This window comes from Perissodus microlepis, chromosome 15 (assembly GCF_051167445.1).
Source record: "Perissodus microlepis isolate ML-2025 ecotype Zambia chromosome 15, ASM5116744v1, whole genome shotgun sequence".
NCBI lineage: Eukaryota > Metazoa > Chordata > Actinopteri > Cichliformes > Cichlidae > Perissodus > Perissodus microlepis.
The window spans coordinates 4,270,949-4,291,570 of NC_140475.1; the positions used below are offsets into that span (position 1 = coordinate 4,270,949).

Sequence of the window (20,622 nt, forward strand, 5' to 3'; positions counted from 1 at the left end):
GAAGGCATGTTCGGAGGTGGTGAGAAAGAAGGATTGTGAGAGTAGGGATTTTGAATGTAGAGACTAAGACTTGCTGATATGATGGACGTAGTTAAGGAGGATAAGCAGAGAGTTGGTTTTAGAGCAGGGGTGGGCAACTCCAGGTCTCGAGGGCCAGTGTCCCTGCAGGTTTTAGACGTGTCCTTGAACCAACACAGCTGATTTAAATGGTTAAATTAGCTCCTCAACATGTCCTGAAGTTATCCAGAGGCCTGGTAATGAACTAATCACTAATGTGGGGCGATTGTGGCTTGAGAGTTTGGAGTTCGCCTTGTAATCGGAAGGTTGCCGGTTCGAGCTTGGACAGTCTCGGTCATTGTGTCCTTGGGCAAGACACTTCACCCGTTGCCTACTGGTGGTGGTCAGAGGGCCCGGTGGCGCCAGTGTCTGGCAGCCTCACCTCTGCCAGTGCGCCCCAGGGTGGCTGTGGCTACAATGTAGCTGCCATCACCAGCAGTGTTGGTCAAGTTACTTGAAAAAAGTAATCAGTAACTAATTACTGATTACTTCCCCCAAAAAGTAATCCCGTTACTTTACTGATTACTTATTTTCAAAAGTAATTAATTACTTAGTTACTTTTTAAAAACACGATTTACAACCTGAATAGGTGATAAAGCGATAGATCTTTCAGCCCAATTCTACTTTTTCTGCATAATCCATCATACAAAATGTAATCAAATGGAAAAGTCTCTTTTTAAAACTTGTTTTATTAGTTTTAATCTTTTAACTTTATGCATCAAGCAAAAAATTTAATTATATGCAACATTCTCTGACTGGAAGAAATTTGTTTAATATTTAAACCTATTTTCTGCAAATTCCAGCACATAAAATACATTTTTTTTGTGTTTACACTCACTCTTTCAAATAGATGCAAGTAAAACACAGCAGAAAATAAATAAAGTCAAAGACTAGCGGTCCTGTTGCTCTATTTTCACCTGTAAAGCAGGAGTAGGGTAGGCGGAGGTTTACCCTGGTGCAGGTGTGCTGCAGCGGTCAGTGGAAGAATCTGCGAGTTTCTCTGTGAATTTCCCATTACGTCATAGCGCACTCGGTGCTTGTTTAGGGTTTTTTTTGTCGCTGTAAAAATAAGTTTTCTTCCCACGCATAACAGACACTAATGTTTTTGTCACTTTTTATGGAATCAAACTCAAAATAAGGTCAGTACTTCCATGCTTTAAACGCTGCATGCTCATACTCTCTCCCCACTGATATATTATCCATTGTTGAGCTGCACACAGCTGATGTTCTCGCAAAAAAATCACGGTTTTAGTAACGCAGTAACGCAGCGTTCCTACGAGAAAGTAGGGGTAATCTAATTACCGTTTTTGCAATAGTAATCCCTTACTTTACTCGTTACTTGAAAAAAGTAATCGGATTACCCATCTCTGATCACCAGTGTGTGAATGTGTGTGTGAATGGGTGGATGACTGGATGTGTAAAGCGCTTTGGGGTCCTTATGGACTAGTAAAGCGCTATACAAATACAGTAGTAATACAGTAGTATCAGTCCAACAGAGCTCATTAAACTCTCAGAAAAAAAGGACCAATTATAAAAACTGTAAGCCAAAAAAAAAAAAAAAAGTGAAACAAGTTGCAAAATAAAAAAAAACATCCTTTAATTACTTTTTACTTTTTGAAATGAGTACATTTGTGCAGCTGGAACATCACTTAATCCAAACTTTTGACATAGTCTTGACATATTTACATCAACAGCGTTATTTTCCTAGTGCGGGGAACATTGGCGTAACTGATTAAAACAAGATATATGATGAAAAATGATCATAGCATTCTTCTCTGGGTAAAAATATATCACTTTATCTAACTGTGATTTGGTATCACATTTCTTCTGTCACTGATGTGGTCAGTGTTTATGGACCACTGCAGCTAGCTGATGAGTGCTCTATTTTCACACTGTAACATAAATGTAAATAAGCGATCAATGCTCTTTAAAAAAAGCACAGACTAATACATCTTTGCTCATTCTTGGCCTCCGGTAAGTTTATGGAACAGTTCTTCATCTAGTGTTTCATTCTGGTCTTTAGATCGCGTGGAGAGGAAGATGTAACCACCGATGAACTCGTGGACTACCTTGCAGTCACAGCTCACACAGGAGAAGGCTATTGACACATGTTGATCAAATTCTATGGTCACCTGTAATTACATACAAGAGATTCAGGATTTAAAGTAATGCTGTCTGTAGATAATACACCAGAAATGTCCTGAATGAAGGATAAAAAAAACAATCCCTTACCTGTCTTATCTCCCAGTTGACATTCCACTGCTTCATGTTGGCGAATCTCCATGTGGTGACAGGCAGCCCAGTGGACATGTCAATACGAATCATGCGGTTATATGAAATCCCAAGAATTTCATCCTTCTTACTCCCTTTGAATCTGAATGATTGAAAAATAAGCAAAAGGAAAACCTCTTGGATTATCATTCATAAATGACATTGAACGTCTATTATATCAGTCCTTTCACCGTACCTGACAATGTAGTATTTGATACCAAACTCTGGGAGTGATTGCCATGCTTGGATGAAGCGCATCTTGGCCTCCACCAGGGACAGCTGTGCTATGTTATGGTGTGCCTCGAGGATACGTGCGGTCAGCTTGATGCAGAAATCAAAGGCAAATTAAATAATAATACTTAAAAAAAAGATAGCTGTCGGCAAAGTAAAATATGACGAACCAAGACAAACCTGTTTGGTCTTGTGTTTCTTTGCGTATCGTGGCGAAACAAAACACTCGGCGTTGATATTCATCGCTTCGACGTCAGGAGCTGCTTGACCAGGAGGGGGCGCCAGCTTCTTCATTTGCAGAAAAGATTGAATGTGCTTCACTTCTGTTTTGTAAGAGCTGTACGCCATTGTCTTGCCTTTGGAAGCGAGGACACATGCAGCTTTCCACTTAGCGTACTGGGTTTCCTGGTCCAAAGGGAAGGAATAGAATAACAAGGTGTAAAGTTTGCCTCAAATTTCTCATGTTTATATACACAAATATACACAAGGCATTTTTTTTAAAATAAAGAAGACTTACTGGTATTGACAGAAAAAAAGCACAAAATCTCAAAAAGTAAAGATTTTGCTTTGAAAACATTCTCTTTACTTATATGAATGATAAGGTGGGGCTTACATTGTCACATCGGATGTACACCTCATTCATTCCATCAGCCACTGGCAGCAGAAGCTTGATGCCGAACTTCTTTTCAGTGACATTGACATCAGGGACCACCTCACAGCCTGGGAATCAAGAAGAGGAGATGGTAATATAAGAATGGATACAACAGATCTCTAACAGAATATTGTCACAGAATATAACTGCTGTCTTTGTGGCAGCTTAAAAATGTATATTAAAGAATTACATTTTATATCTCAATTTCACATCATATATGAAATGATCAGAATACTTTGGTTCTCTGTTTTTCTAGCCTTTGAGGGGAAATGATCATTCTCATTTGGTTCTCAGTGGGAGACTAACCTTTTTTTTCCCAGCTATGTCTTTTTAGTGCTTGTCTCTATTAATGTAGCTTTGCATATTCATAGTTTAACATAATTCTTTCTCATCTTGTACTGGGTCTTTGCAGCTCTTCAGTTCATCCACAACTGGTTTTAGCTCCTCTCATTCCCTCCTTTTCCTTTACTGTCTGACTGGCTGCTCCTTGTAAACAGAGGATTTGACCGGCCATGTGCTAGCTATGTGCCTATGTGACCATAATAATCTGCTCTTACTGAAATCATTACCAACAGCAATTTCAATTAAATTGCATCTCAAATTTATTTATATAGCACTAAATTACAAAAAAACAGTCCCCCCAAGGTGCCTTATATTGTAAGATAAAGCCCCTACGGTAAAGAAGGTTTTGGGGAATCCTGTTAACTGTTAATTTTATATGCCACATGCCAGAATAAAGTCCAGAGTGTTATAAAAATGGTGGGTGGGCTTATTTACATTTTGACAGAAGCCATCGATTCTAATAACAGATTAAATGCAGTGCTTATGATGTCACGTAGATCGTGTTGTTCTCAGCAGCTACAGAAATGTTAAAATCCCCCACCTTGTTATTTTATGAAAGCGGAGCACAAAATCAGATAAAAACTCAAAGAATTTAGAAAGAAACTCAGTATAAGGGCCAGGAGGACTGTAGTTATGACAAATAAAACAGTTTTTCTGTGTGTGTTATTTTTTGTTTTCTAATTATGATTTACAAGGCTAAGAGTCAGGCTTTCAAATTAATTAAAACTGACTGGTTCTTTTGTTGATTAACAAACCGGATTGGCAAATTGCTGCCAGTTCTCCTCCTCGGCCTGTGCTTTAAGGATTCTGACAATTAATATGACTTGGGGGTGTTGTCATTTAAACTACCATATTCATCCTGCTGTAACCAGGTTTCTGTAAGGCCGAAAAAATCAACATGTTGATTATTATCATTACATTATCTACTAACAGGGACTTAGAAGAGAGATATCTAAAGTTAAATAATCCACATTTAACACTTTTACTTTTTGGTGGAGTTCTTTCTTTGTCTTTTTATGCTTAAATAATTTGTTGCTGATTCTTTTTGGTGGTTTGTGAGTAGATACAGTCTCCATTAGGATGAGGTTTTGGGGGGATGACAGGAGGAGAGAAGCTACAGGGAGGTATGCTGTGTGAGTCCTGAACTTTTGGTATACAGGATCGCATATATATATCCTTATATATATGCAGAGCTCTTTATTTGAAACAATCGCCATGTTTGATAATGTGAAATAAAGTTATGAACTAAAGAAAAGCATAATAGGGCCCATTTAAATTCAAACTTATTAATAATTTTTTCACATAATTCTTTTTTACTGACCTCGGAGGTGAAACTGCTCTATTGGTTCTCCACTGGAGGCCTCCTTGTTCTTGTAGTAAGAGATGGTGGTGTCCTTAAATACAAACCAGTACTCTTTGTATGGGCGCAGCGTCAGTCTTTTTGGCCTGATTTAGCATTGAAAAAGTACATGTGTTTAAGCAAAACTGCATTAAATGTTTTAAAATGTGCATAAAGTCTTATTTTTTAATAACGGAGGCTGCTCGTTCAGAGCAGCAATTCTGAGAGCCTTTCATTAATTATCAGATATTCTGGGGACATTATAAAACAGGAGCATGAATCAGAGACAAAAACACACAAAATTAATTTTAAAACAGAATATTTTATGTTTATCCAGTACGCTTTTGATCTCTAGCAAATGTTGATCTTATAAACCTTAAATTTGGTTATTTAAGGGCAGCATGCACACACATTACCATGATGATGAATGATTACGCTTCAATAATTATTTAGCATCTTTGTGCAATATAAATGTAATATATTTAAAGTTGGGTTTACCTAAACAGTCGGAGGGAATTTGCCAGCTCTGGGACGTCTGTAATGTCTTCCTGGGGGCAAGACAAACAACTGTCAATTATCCCATGCATGCAATTAGCTAAGGCTTGTCTATCGACCTCAGCTTCAGAGCAGGTATTCTACTGCAACAGAGGTGAAAACATTTGGTTTTTAAAAATATGTTTACCAGAATTTTGTCTGTGTGTCCGGCCTCGAGTGTCACCTCCAGGTTGGATAGGGCTGCCTCTATTTCGTCAATTTCTGGTTCATTAGAGTTGTTCAGAGGTTCAGTGGACATGGTCGGTTTACAAATGTGATACTGTTGGGACAAAGACTTCTGGTTAGGAATCTCAAAAAGCTAAGATTCTGCACTGGGCTTAACAACTACAAGTGGTAATGAAGTTCTCCGACATGACTTAGGAGGTTATGCAAGGCTGGCATGAGTCAGAGGGAGGTTTGAGCACAGCCCAGCGTGCCAGCCTTTGCACCAATGTGTAGGTGAGTGCAGCATTCCTTTTGAATCTCTGATTTCTGAATCACTGTCCCAGTCGTTGCAAAATAATAGCTGAAGTCACCAAAGATGGGATGAAATCAGGACACTCATCATGTTGCAGCTAAAACACCAGGTAATAATCAGCTTCTTCCTATTGTGTCTGTTGGGGCATTCTAATTATTACCGTACTAGTTTTTCTGCTACTCTGTCTTTAACTGTATGACTCGTTTCCCTGCCTCCCCCTCCTTTCCTCCTCTTCCACTGGGATTTTCCTCACGTCCTGACATGTCCTCAGATGGATTTAGGCACCCACCTCACTCTGCTGTACTACGAGCGTTAAGAAAAACATAAACTGTATCAAAGACTAAAAAAGCTGCATTACTGTGGCCCTGAAGAATTGCATGTCATGATCTTCATTTCAAAGCTTTACCAAAGGAAAGTTTACACTTCTCATAAAACAAGGCATACTAGTGTAATGTATAATGACATACAATCTATAGCTTTATAGTCCTCAGGATCCAAATCTGAGCATTTATCCAAAAACAGCCAGTCAAATGAATAAGGAGTAATTTGTTATGTGAAGCATCTTGAAATTTGAAATATAGTTCATTATTACTTCTGCCAAGAAAGTTGTGTTTTTGGTACAGTTGGCATGGCATTCTGTCTGTCAACACAACAAACATTTTGAATGAATCCTGGTAAAACTTAGTATGTGTGTAGAGTGAGGTCATGTTAACAAGCCATTAAAACTCTTAATTGAAAATTGACAAAAAGCCTTATAACTTATTATCAGCATATAGAAAGTACCATATAAAAATGAACACAATGTGACATGATTAAAACTATCGTGTCACATTGTCCTCTCCTTCAAAAACAATACACTGATCAGAAAGTCAAAGTGATAATAGTGCTATACTGAGCTATTTAAAACTATGTTTCCTACTGATCCTGTGAGTATGAATGACATATATTCTAAATATCTCATTATTTATTATAACTTTGTTATAGTAACGGGTTATAACCATTTAAATACATAAAAAGTTGAATACATGTAAATATTTTTTTATGTTTTTTGGAGGTAAAAAAGAATATTTATTACTTAACATTTAAACAGTGAAATTAATATTACACACCTACTAAATCCACATAAATAAAAAATAATTATATGCAAAAACTGTCAAGTATACTAAAATGGATTTCAGCAGAGCAAATAACAAAAGCCTGCACGTGGCTCTTGGTTTGGCTGCAAAGCTCTAAAAGTACATTTAAAAAGAACAAAGAAAACAAATGTAAATATACTAAATATAAAACTATTCCCCTAAAAAGAAATATCGGATAGATAGTGAGCTGAGTTGGAGGTTTGTGCTCTCCAAGCGCTTCTTGTTATTAAAGTTATTTTATTGGGCCACACAACAGTTTTCTCATTAACCCTGACACTCATCAACCAAACTATCCTCTTGCGAAGGGTAACAAGGGTTACATTTAATAATCTTCCACACGTAGTATATGCAAGCAAACAATAATGATTGCACCACATTTAAACAACTTCAACTGTAAAAAATCATTTGCTTGCTTTCTGCAATGGCAAGTTTTTCTCACCTGTAAAGATGCAAACATCAGCATTTCCTCTTCAGTGCAGTCTATCTCTTCCAACAGGATAGACCAGCGGGCCTGCTCATATAGCTGGGTTATCCTGACGCCATCATACTAAAACACAGAAACATGCGGTTTTAGTTCAACATTTTCCTTTTTTTGTCTTCACCTTGGATCTCTTACCTTAGGATTGATGTCAAAGAAGACATTGTACTTGAAGCGCAGTAGTAGCTTGTCATAGTCTTGAATGTCTTGCTCCATAAGTGAACGGGATGAGTCCAACCACCTGTTTATTATAACAACAACGAAATCAAATGTTTATCTAAGGAAAGAAATATCTCTCAATGTATAATAATCAGCTTGAGATAGGAAATCCGGTCGGTTTCTACCCTGCATTGTTGACTGCTTTGTCCACCAGTGACAACGGCTGATACATCTTGGCCAGCTCGAGAGGTGGCAAGTTTTTCTGAGATTCTGCAAGAGGATTTTCTCCAAACCAAACGCTGGTGGCAGACATTGGCATCCCATTCTCTGGGTCATAGGTTGCTTTCATGGTCTTACTATACATGGGGCCTAGTTTGAGGCAAATAAAGGGCTAATGATTAGCTAAGATTCAACATATCTTCATATTTATACTAAATATAAAGGTACTGCATTTAAAATCCAAATTCCAAGAAGCCAAAGTTAGAATATAACTTGGAAAAAAAGGTGAGAGAAAAACAAAATAAACTGAGCTACAGACTGAAGACAGAGAGCGATTTTTAGGATGGTGCAGAGTATGAACTTGGACTCAGAGGAAGAGTGTGAGAGTGGGTGTTCCTGGAGAACACGGCAGCATACTGAACAATTCTGTCAGATCTCACTGTTGAGAAATGTGCCCTGTCAGATCACAGATGCACTACATACCGTGCAAAACTTAAAAACTAAGGTGGGGATGCTCCATTCATATATCTTGAAAATATGTATGTTTATATACCTTTTTTTCTTTAGATTAAATGAACTTTATACAAAATGCAGCACACAGAAAGTAATGAATCAAATGCACATATCGTTGTAAACAGCACCTATTCCCTTAGATAGGCTTACAGAGTCTTTCAAGGCACATGAAAGACCATCTATTCCTATTGCACATCTTTTTCCTTCAGAGTACCTGTTCCACTTGGTCCCCCACTGAGTAAATCTATGTCCCAAATCTCCTCCTGCTCTGAGTCCTTATCTTTCTTCTTCTTCTTTTTGGAGGCATCATCCGGAGGCTTCAGCAGTGACAGTTCTTCTGGTCTTCTAATGTCTGAAATGGTGCAAAGCAGGAGCAGACAGGAAGAATATGGGAAGGAACTTGAACCATGAACTTAGAACAGTGAATGAGGCATTCAAAATCAGAGCTATAATAGTGCAGGAGAGAGCAATCAGAAGAAACAGACGCTTACTGAGTATTCTGCAGATGTCTGTCACCATCTTGAAGACCACATTGGAGAAGCTGACGGTCATTTGGATGGTTTTCATATTGGGAAGCTGCAGTAGCAGGGGTTTATGCTGGGGTGTGTAGCGCAGCTCAGCATCAGCCTGTGTAGCAAAATGAATTGTATTTATATTAGCTTCATGTCACGGTGCCCGTGTCTCTCTGGCTGGCTCTCGCTGGCTACAGGTGTTGTTGTTTTTTGTTTTTGTTTTCTGTCTCTCCTCCTCCTTTCTGCCTGGGTGGAGCTCGTTATGGGCTCTCGCTCTTGGCCCACGCACCTGTGTGATTGTCTCCACCTGCTGCTGATCTGGCTGATTTCCCCAGCTGCTATTTAAGGCAGTGGCACAGAACAGCTCACCGCTGGAACGTTGAACCTCCTGAGTTTGTGCTCTCGGCATTATCGAAAGAATCCCCTGTGTGTATTTCGCTGTGGAACTAACATTGAATTCTGTGTGTAGATATCCCTCTTCTGGACCAAATCACGGGACCTGCCCGGGTGTGGCAGCGTGTGTGGAGTTTCGGAGCGAGTGCGGCTGAAGAGGAGTGCGTGTGTGCGGAGGAGCTGTGGCGGTGACTGTGTGGAAGAGGAAGCGTGTGTGTGGATACGCCCCCCCCCCTTCTCTCCCTGGAGCCCTGGACCCCCAACTCACTGTACATATTTATAGCACTGAGGTGATCCCTGTTGTAAATAAATAATCCCCTTTTGTTCTCAAAGAAAGAAATGTCTGCGCGTGAGTCTGTCCAGTAGCCATGACACTTCAGGTGTCAAGCCAGTGTATATCCTGTATATTTACTTTGTGTTGGAAACCCAGTATTATCAATATCATGTTGGTGTGCATGTAGTAAAAAATGTCTGCCGTTGCAGTAGAACTAATGGAGATTTAAAATAAATATTAAAGCGTTTTTGTCTAATTTATACTTTGGTGTTTTTGTCCACATTTTTTACACCATTACTGGAATCAGGGTTTGTACTTGGGCTTAAACATTACTTGACTGGATAAGATATGAAACATTATTATGTACCTATATGGTTTTGGCTACAGTGAATAGGTCAATAAGAGTTTCTCTAAGTGGGAGGATATAATTTTATTTAATAGCTTCCAACGTGTTATATAAAACCTCTCTACACCTTTAAGAGCTGCAAGAACACACGTAATTTATTTAGCCAGATTTGACTGGAGAACACCTTCCCATTGGATATTTTAAGGGAAATTCCACATTCCTTTGGGTGTAAGAATTCATCTTACCTGGATCCCATACTTGTCCAAGGTCCAGTGGGTCTTGAGCAGCCAGCATTTCCTCTGTTCCCACCACAAAGCATGGTCCGACCAGTCCTGAGGAGCCTCTGCAAGGCAGACGTATTAAGTAAGACATTTTATCACCCGCATATTATTATCACATGTCAGGTTTAAGGGGTAGTTCACACATAAAGTTATTGCACTAATTTACATGTCGGGTTTAAAGAGCCTTCAGTGGGAGGTTCTGGCTCCGTAGGTAACATACTTCACCAACAACTACATCTGCTAGCGTCACAAATATTTTCCGCTCCAACGGTTGTGTAGGTGGTGTGGTTTAATGAGTCTACCTGACATCATCTTATGGTTCTGGGCTGAAATCCATCTGTTGATGACAAGCTGCTTAGTCATTTATTATGTCCCATGCTCTTTGAATCACCTCCATAAAGTTGCCTTCAAGTTAGCCACATTAGCTCCTCTGTGTTTATAGAGGAGCGTAAATTGATATCAGATCAGAGACTGGCTGAACTTTGGCCCCTGGGGCTACACAAGTTGGCGCACTGTGACAACACAATGGCACTGTAGTGTAGAAGAATGCAGCTCAAACAAGGGTGCGGCTTGGCTAACAGAGCTGTTGTAGCACCACATGTAGGTTGAAGTTGTTTGTTAGCCTTTGTAGTTACACACTTTTAAAATTCCTTCCAACCACTATGCAGAAACACATCCGTGCTAAGCACACTTACTGATTTTCTCCACCAGCTTAAGCATGAGGCCACCGATGTGCAAGTCTCCCATCACCCTCATCTTAAATTTCATGGACTCGTCACCTTCCTTTTGATCCACCTGCACAGATAGCTGCCACGATGTTTCTCCATATTTTGCAGGTGTAACCATGGTCCTGTTCTAAAAAGACAATGAAGAGATTATTAAAAAAAAAGGTGGGGGTGCTCACAGGTTTAGTGAACGCGACCACAGGGGCACAGTACAGGGGATCTTAGAAGGAAACTACTATCTCTAATTAAGCACTTAGTGAGGGGAATTACTCTAAAATATGTGGATTATTTTCCTGATTCCGTTTGTTCGGATAATAAGGAAATGTCTGGGATTGAGTCAGAGGATTGAGTGTTTCTCAACATCCTGATTTACTTGGCAAAGATTTCACCACCACACATCCCTTACTGTTTCTGTCTCTGAGTGGCCGCGTATGGAGTAGATTCGAACTCTGCTTCTGCTGCAGTGTCTCTGCAATGATACTGCAGCCCCCGATCTACTCCCCTCACTCAATACCATTTATAAATAAGACACCAGCGAACACACCGACGGGCGGAAGAAAAACAGATCAGACTGCAGAGCACGCAGCATGCGCTAACTAACGCGACACAACCTAGTATAACAGCACACATCTGGGGGATTGATTGGTTGATGTTAATAAGGTAGAGTGATGGATGAAAGACATAAGGCAGATAAGAAAGGAAAGGGGGAGGAGGAGGAGCAGCACAGCTGTGGAATGTGTTACAAGCAGGGACACGAATCTGGTGCAGGAGAGATCATACAAAACAACAATCTCCACACACTGCACCAGCCTACATTTATATCACATCTGAGCTCTGAAATGTGGGAAATAAAGACATGAAAACTCTGACACAAACTAATCTGAACTATTCACCGCAACACTGTATATCAGTGACTTTTTGATACTGTGTTGTTGCGATGATGGATTTTTTATATACACACACTCTGCTTTCTTTGTGCTGCTCCCTTCCTGCACTATGCGCTGCTGTAGGGTGCAGTAAAAAGTTGGAGCTTGCATGCCTGCTGAGGGAAAGCTTGTTGAGATGTGTCGGAGTATGATGAATTCACTGGCATAGTATTACAGTAGCTGCAAAAAAAACTGATGGAGACAGCAAATTTGTTTGAATGCAAAAGCTCTAATAAGAGAAAAGCAAATATATTCATGCAAAATATACAATTCAATGAGATCTCATATTGGAACTCCTCATACAGGACACCCACACCACGTAAAAAAAGGCCTCAGCGATTCCTTATTCACTGTAAATAGTCACTAAGCTCAGAAACACTCCTTAAATCATTCAAAAATTATGAAAAATGATAGCAAACTTTCTTTAGAAACTTTCATAAACAGAAACTTTCCAAGAATTCAGGATTCCCAGAACAGTCTTGGGAGCCCTATATAGGCCTACGGATAAATCCCAACAGGGTCATCGCAATCATGTGTTGTGATTTCTTTTCTTCGTCAGAGATCAAATTCCGTAGTAAAATAACGGTAACGTCTCCCCCTATCAAGTATATACAAATTTCCCAACCGAGAATAAGAAACCCATTCTTACCTTAAATTAAAGTTTCCTGCCAGTGAGCAATTCCTGGATATTTTCTTGGGAAGTGGACTGACCCCGAGAATGAGGCTCCTTTGGGAGTAAAACACGCCCAGTTCACACAGGTAGAGAACGGAGGTGGGAACGTAGGAGGAAGTGGCCGAGGTGCACGTAGCATATTATCCCACAGAGGTGAGTTTGTTGTCAGCCTCAGTATACGGACGGCTGTTTAACTGTTTTCAGCAAAATATGAGAAATAAAATGAATAAACTACCATACTGTCCGTCTCAGTGGTTAAAAGCTACAGACCAGCTAAAGCTAGCAAGTTTATCAATGCTAACAAAAATATTTCAGTGAACATACTCAGCCACTCAGCTAATACTGTCACTTTGTTACCACTTTGTTATTGTGGAAATAACAAGAAAACGGCAGCTCTTAGTTGGCTCAAATAGAGATGTCAGTAGAACCAACACTGCAACACGAGGTTATTAAATTTAATTTGGTTTGACATTATACTAAGAGAGGTTTTTTTTGTTGTTTTAAAATGTACCTTCATAATTTACAGACTACTCGAAATGCTAATCATCTTTTTGAGAAACAAAAAATTTTCACCATGGTACTGTTAATATCTTTTTACTAATAAGGACCAGGAAGACTATCGTACAAAAAGTCAGATTGTTACAGTTGCCCATTTTGGAGGCAGTTGTAAGAGTAGATGCGGGAAATTGTATCACTAAAAAATACATCATGCTAACCCACTGTGTCTCAAACTGAAGAAATCTTCAAAATAATGGCCTATGCACTTTCAGATTTGTTTAGATGTTGGGTATTATAGGTTGTATATTCAAGGCAAAAATATTCTTTCTACTTTTCCAAGAGACCTGGCCATTGTTCCAGTGATAATTAGATATTATTTTCTGATGTAAATAAAAAGTACATTTTACTCAAATATTATTACTCATGTAATATACGACCAAATGACAGAACAGAGCTTTGCAAAATAACACAAAAAACGTGAAGAGCATTTTATATATTTATTTAAAAACGCATACTGTGTATATTTGTTTGTTTGTTTTTGTTTATTTGTCTATTAGACTACCTCTCATGAAAACAAGAAAAAATGTATTTTAGAAATCTGTCAAAAACTTGTTTAAAACTAGAAATCATGGAATTCACTGGATTGAATTCATGTTTTTATACCCAAATTTCAGCCGGCACATTGGGACTTCTTTGAGGAGACCAAAATAAATGAAGTACTAGAAATAAAATGAATTCTTTCTGTTCACAAATGCAAATAAATAACTGTAACTTGGCGTTTTAATCAAAAATCAATAATTTGCCTTTTTCTGCTGTTTTTTTCTAAACAGAAAATTTTAAAAATTCATGGATAACAACAATAATTGGTTTAACAATAGTAAAAAAAATAATAATTTAAAAAAGATGTTACAGTTGTACATACATGTAAATTAACCATTACAGAAACATAAAAAATAATTTTGGTAATTACCAATACTTTTAATTTAGGGCAGCTGTGGCTTAACTAATATGTAGGGTAATATTGCTTTAACACATATAAAAGTCAGCATTTTATACAAAGAAGCATGTATTTTTATTTTAAAAGTGAAATATGTCTGTGTCATCATTCAAGCAAACAAGGTGCCTGTGATTGTAGCCGTTACAGTTGCACCCATATTACAATCTTGTATTTTAGCTAGCAGCAACTGCATTAGCACGGGTTGTTCATTGTCATTTTGTTCAGATAACCATGGGATAAAATTGACATTATCTTAAATTTACAGATAATATTGTAGATCCAAAAAGAGGCTTCCTCCTGCCAGTTTTGTCCTTGATAATTTCTGCACAAGTGAAGTAACTCTGCAGATGTTCCACAGGTAGAAAAACAGTCTAAATGAGCAAGTACAGGTAGGTGTATCCATAAAGTGTAACTTGTTTCTTCTTTGAAGAAGTGAGCATTGCCCCTAGTCTTCATTTACTGCATTTAAATTGCTAACCACTGATTAATGGAGAGATAGACTGTCATTTTTTCTATTGTTTTTACTATTACTTTATTGTATTTACATTTAAAGTTGCATCCTTGCATAAGGGTCCATTTGTAAGTTGTAATGTTTTCAACGGATGGTGTAATCCTAACAGGATTATTATTTTTGTTTAAATGGCTTTTAAAGTTACAGACCTCAAACAGCACGAACAGTTATATACCTCAAAGTGATCAGCCCACCTTCAATAATTCCCACATCCTCCTCAATGAGTAAATCAAGATGAATCATTTGAGTTTGCCTTTTCCACATAGTCGTACTGCCAGCTTATGAAACACATCAGTAAGAAAGATGGTTAGCATTTTTTTTTACCATTTGTACAGATGGTGTTCTACTGACAACCACCCAGCCACGCTGAATTACAGCCAGCTTTGTAGCTTTTAATATGTAGGTGTGTTTCGTGGTTTTTTGTTAGTCATTTAGGCATGAAGTGAGCCCATGTGTGTAGCCTGCCACCCCCTGGTTTCTATCTATACTTTCGCCTCAGAGTGAAATGGATTCTAAAACTGGGCAGGGACATCAACCTCATGTCGCCACCATAGGAAAGATGAATGTGCTAACTTTCCTATACAGCTGCTTTCGTATAAGTCAGATTTATGAAATTCAAGCTGTTATATTTTAAGATAAATGTCTTTAAATTGAATGAAAGAGCATCTCCTTCATGGAAAAGGACGTAATAACTCTGTCACATCATCAACACTGTGAACTTTGACCTATTAGATCTTGTCAGCCTCCCACTGGCAAAATCACACCTAACAACAGCTTTTTCTATCACAAAATTTTATACTCCCGAATTGTGTCAATTATATCTCTTTTTACACATATGCATTGGTTGAAATACTGTTAATGACTGCACGTATTTGCAGAGAGACAAATCCAATTTGAAATCAGTCTTGTTGAAGGAAATGATGGCCCTTCAAAACCTGATAACACCTCTGCTACCACATGGTGGCGCCATTTGACCACACCAGTGTTGGAAGAGCAAAGGCTTGGAGGCATTTCTTTCTTTAAATGACTAAATGAAACAGTAAACTAAATAGCGTTTTTAATATTTGAATTCATGTTATATAATGGACAAATATAATTCTGAGTCAGCATTTAAAGTAGTTAAAATTATGTCACTTCATTATTTTTATTTTCTTTTTTAAATTTTTATTAATGATTTTTTTTTTATTTTTGCTCTGGAGACAGAAAGAAAGACCTGACAGTGGCCACTAAAGTTACCACAACATTAGATGGAGTTAAATCAACTGATCAACTGAGATAATGCAAATAAAGTTGTTTGTAATATCTCAAAAGGAGACTAATGTTGCTTTCTAATTGTGCAAGCCATCTCTTGGTTCACAAAAACTTGTTTTGTTTTGCTTTTTTAGAATAAAAATCATATTTTTAGATTAAGTAAGTAAGTAAGTAAGTTTATTTATTAAGCGCTTTTCATAGACAGGTAGTCACAAAGCGAGACTGAGAGACTACTGTTACTTGTCCCATCCAAGTCTGGTGTCTAGTGCAGAAGAACAGCCTAGGAACTGGAAAGTACTCATGGACCACTCAGCATAGCAGGATGAGTGCCAATGCGGGCAAAAACCTTGGCACTCAGGTTGAAGGACACTTTCTCTGGCCCCCTGGCCATTTTATTCAATTTTTTTTATCACACACACACACCAAAGACTAGGTGTAGCAAACATGCATGAGTTTGTCAAAGCTCTCTGTTTTTGCTGTGAGTGTTTAGTGCTGGCACACGAGGTTGTGTTGAGGCCTTATGTAAGAGAGGAAATGTAAATTCCATGACAAAACAAACAAATAAACCCTGAGCCTCATAAACCGTGTCATTGGTTTAAGGATAAATGGAAAATAACATAATTTGGACCTGTCAAGGCTGGACACCGTGCCCATGTCATCATGACACCTGTGGTTCTAAGAGCAACTTGGTACACACAGTCCGAGCTGGAGGAAAGGACAAACATCACCTATGCTACGCTGCCTGGGAGAATGATAAAATGTAGTCTTTAGAGCAATGAAGAGAAAGAGAAGGAAGGCTTTTGGACTGTGGTTTTAGACACAATAAATTACATCTACTCCCTGAAGCTGGTCTGAACCTACTTGGAAGCGGGTGGGAAACAACATCTGTAGAAGCCTTCGCCGGTGCTCTGTATTTATGGAAAGAGAAACCTCCCGGTGACCTGGGAACACGCTTACCCAATTAGCAGCCTCGCCGACGGATCAAATGGAAGTGAAAACATTCACTGCCGTGACGGAGACGCATCACAATGCTCCATTCATGCTGTCGAGCCCTATGCTTTGGGGGTGAGGTGGGCTCGGGGAGGGTGAAGGGGTGTTCTTTGAGGCATGTGATGGGGAGGTGGGATAGGTGAGAGGGAGTAACGAATGCAACAAGGAACTGACTTACCTCACTGTCTTCTTTGACGTGTCAGTGGAGGCCTCATTCATGGCTTAATACTGATTCAAACACTGTTCAAAGGTGTTGTTTTTATAAGGTTATATCCCCTGCACCTATGCCTCTGCATCCTGCTGAACTCTCCATTTTCTCCAATCCAACAAAACCACATGTTTTGTCCTGTGGGACTAGGTGCTGAGGGGGTCAGAAACCCTGAGAAACAGCACAAGAGAGGCTCTTGACAGTGCAGGACTCTGGGGAACAAAGGCTAAACATCCTTGTGGCCTGCAGAGTGTTATAGGTTTTTTTTAAGCTGTTAAAATCATGTCTGCTTCTTGTGAACTGATTTATTTTTAAGCCATGGATTCCCATAGCTCTCATGAAATTTCATACCGTTATTTATTTAAGTAAAAACAAAGTGGGGAAAAAAAACTCAACAAAGAAGAACATGCAGGGTATTTGTTCTGTAAATGTCAGCATCATTTTGAATTCAGTCAAGAGAGTTGAAGCAGGCGAGGTGTGATCATCAATAGAGAATATATATACTGATGTACAGTGTAACACACAGTGACTAAACAGTCTATGAGTTGATGAAAAGTGCCTGTATTTGTCTAAATAGCTCCAACGCCACCTCTGATAGATTATGTAATCCTTACACTGCACTGAAAGCCCTGCAGAAAGGCTCTTTTATTTTTAAAATAATTGTTTGTTTATACGGGTGGAGCTAAAGGTGCTTTAGTAAAAGGATCTTACGGTCGTGCTTGAGAACCACTGGACCCTTGTAAAAATTTAAAAATGTTACCAAGCTAAGGCCAATCCCATAAAAATTCAAAATACTTAAAAAAGGGGGGAAATTTTAAAGTAAAGCTAAAACATACAAATTCATGGATTTTCAATTAAACTAGAATTTCCGTGCGCAATAGCCAACACTGATATTCCCTTTTTTCCCTGTTCACTTCTTCTTGCATGGAAACATCTGATGGAAATAAAACTTCATGGTGTCAGGTCAGATAGCCATAAATACAGGTTGTCAGTGCAGTGTGACCCTCACATTTAGAAGAGAGGCTGCTCTGAACTGTGGTTTGGAACAGGATATCATATGTTTAAATATCGAGCTCCTTTCTGAAAATGGGCTACTGTAAAAGAACTTCCATCGCATAGCATATCGCTTTACCTGTCAGGGCCAGTATTTCATCGCTTTGCTGCCCAGAAGCATAAAAGATATGAATGAGCACAGACATGTGGATAGACAGTGATCGCTGGCTTAGGACAGATACTCCCGCTTGTGCAAAATTAAAACACATGGATGACATTTTCAGATATTAAACCCGATGAGTTCATAGTCCTTAGCTGTTGAAAACGATACTTTGTCGGTTTCAGCAGGTGTGCATGAAAGTTTGAAGTGGCTGACGTCGCTGTTCCTGCAGAAATATCTCAAATACGTTGAATAAAGCCACAAGCAATGGTGCGAATTTTTATTAGGTCTGTCAGTTCACACAGACACACGGTGGGAACATTGCCCATATGCTTTTGAAGATTAAATAACATATTTTCTTGCAGGTCACGCATGTTGAGGACTGCACTGAAGCATTCAGATGCCATTCAGCCACGTCCAGTGCTGCAGACCCAGAGAGAAGAAACAACCACTGACACTGACCTTGAAGTGACCATGACTGATCTTACAGGTACAGCGTAAGAGGAAGCTGGGCATTGTGTTCCTTTCCTCACCACATTTGCCAACCGGTTGTGAATGGGTGCCATTTTGAAAGATGCAAATATGGGTCGCCTCTGCCTGTATCAGCTGATGCAGGTCAGTGTTTTCTTTGGCCAAGCCTTAAAGGCACGACAGGAGAAAGACGTACTGAGAGTTAGAAAAGGTCACATAAACTCTAGTGGGATTACTTTACCAACACTTTCCATGGCTGAGATCCCGTGAATGAATCCATTGTGGGGTGGGTCCTTGCTCGCGGAAAGCAAACCCTGTCAGGATCCAGTTCATTAGCACCTAGTTTACTGTTTGAAGTTAGTTATTTATCTGGTGTCTAAAGGGGAACCCCGTTCAGACATATGTAAGCACGCCCGTTTGGTGTGTATGTGTGTGCTTGTACATGTGTGTGAATTCATGCGCAGGCATGTAGTATATACTTTCACCAACGTTCAAGACTTGTAGGATCTACAGGGGATTTCCAGAGCAATTGGCTCGAGAGAAAATAAAAGTTTCCGTGGTGCAATAAAATGTATGGAGAATGAACAGGAGGTGCATTGGTCTGAAGGTGAAAAGCAGCGCTGAGAATTTGTTAGCAGAAAAAGGGATTTATATGTTTACATTCTGATGTTCATCAACATTGACTTGATTAATTTAAAAAAACAACAAAAACAAGCTATTTTTATATCCCATTGTTATATTTATCAGAAGCCACTCTTAAGAATTTAATGAGGACACAACCTCATCTATTCAGCATAAAAGGGAATTCGCTTTTGCAAACATTGCTTCAAACGGCTCAGCAGCAGTAGTCCATCTTCTTGAGTTCTTCTACTGTATTCCTAACTCTCATGTGAGAGTGCCTTTGTGTGTTTTCGCTTCTCTTTTCTTTTGTGATCTGTTTGTTCTTTGGAAGGCGTCCCATTGCCTCTGGTCAGACAAAAGTGCCGCGTTGAGCAAAACCTCCACTCCACTTTTATGGTCTGTGTGGGCCGTCCTATTTGTACATGCTTAGAGCAAATTAGACCAGCAGCTGTGCATGGCCGTCCTATTCCATGTTGGCTTTTCATGATAAAAATATGCTATGGTAAACTCGCAGCTTGCGCCCAGAAATACGCATCCCATTTCTTCTGGCACTGACACCTCAGTGAGACTGGGAAATAGAACTGGGGATAAATTGAGGGGAGTGGTAAAAGAAACATAGGAGTCCTATAGAAAAGAGGGACCACCTATGCTGATCTGTAGAAGGGAGATGAGTATTAGAAGACCAAAGAGAGGGCTGCACCTGTTGTGGGGTGACATCAGTCCTTAACATGTCCTTTAGTCTTTAACAAACAGCAAACCAGTGAAGCCTTCGTTTAGATATTTCAGAATAATATTTGTATTGATTAAATATAAATGAAAAGAATTATGAAAATATTACTAAGAGGATAAAACATATCAAACAAAAACAAAAAAACATGCAAAAATAAAAAAAATAACTGTCATTGTTTATATAAAATATGCAGTTAAAGAACCATTTGAATTATTGTGATTATGCATTAACCAAATTATTCAACTACAGTGGTCCCTCGTTTATCGTGGTAGTTACGTTCTAAAAATAAACCGCGACAGGTGAAATCCACGAAGTAGCCAACTTTATTTTTTACAATTATTATAGATGTTTTAAGGCTGTAAAACGCATCACTACACACTTTATATACTTTTCTCAGACAGGCATGAACATTTTCGCACTTTTCTCTCTTGTTTAAACGCTCTCGAAGTTCAAACCTTCGTAGAAAAATAAGTTCAGTATTATAGAATGAAGCCAAATGCATCCGGGGTTGCCTTTGACGGTGATTGTTGAGTTTGTTGGGGAGAAAACGTACAAACATACAGTACAGCACTGCTAGCGATCGAAGATTTATGTAAATTTGACGAGCTTGCACAAAAAAAATCCACGAAACAGCGAGGCCGCGAAGGGTGAAC

The 20,622-nt window shown here is 39.0% G+C and overlaps 1 protein-coding gene across 1 annotated transcript; it reads right to left on the bottom strand.

Moving 5' to 3' along the window:
- Positions 1 to 1,656: 1,656 nt before the first annotated feature.
- fermt1 (FERM domain containing kindlin 1) lies at positions 1,657 to 12,613 on the bottom strand. The gene is made up of 16 exons (XM_084953965.1): positions 12,516 to 12,613; positions 10,911 to 11,070; positions 10,180 to 10,277; positions 8,901 to 9,036; positions 8,624 to 8,761; positions 7,863 to 8,046; positions 7,657 to 7,759; positions 7,480 to 7,587; positions 5,575 to 5,706; positions 5,391 to 5,440; positions 4,875 to 4,999; positions 3,173 to 3,279; positions 2,740 to 2,964; positions 2,525 to 2,649; positions 2,290 to 2,431; positions 1,657 to 2,189 (listed from the first exon to the last, which is right to left on the bottom strand). The coding sequence occupies exons 2-16, from the start codon at positions 11,059 to 11,061 to the stop codon at positions 2,016 to 2,018; spliced, it is 1,998 nt and encodes a 665-aa protein (XP_084810091.1). The 5' UTR covers positions 11,062 to 11,070; positions 12,516 to 12,613; the 3' UTR covers positions 1,657 to 2,015.
- Between the last annotated feature and the right edge of the window lie 8,009 nt (positions 12,614 to 20,622).

What these genes read in the sequence shown, in the direction of transcription:
- fermt1 (XM_084953965.1), bottom strand. Translation starts at nt 11,061, where the DNA reads ATGGTTACACCTGCAAAATATGGAGAAACATCGTGGCAGCTATCTGTG. An exon ending in GACACACAGACAAAATTCTG is followed by an intron (nt 5,441 to 5,574) that starts GTAAACATATTT and finishes TCTTGCCCCCAG; the next exon opens with GAAGACATTACAGACGTCCC. An exon ending in AGAGCAGTTTCACCTCCGAG is followed by an intron (nt 3,280 to 4,874) that starts GTCAGTAAAAAA and finishes CTTGATTCCCAG; the next exon opens with GCTGTGAGGTGGTCCCTGAT.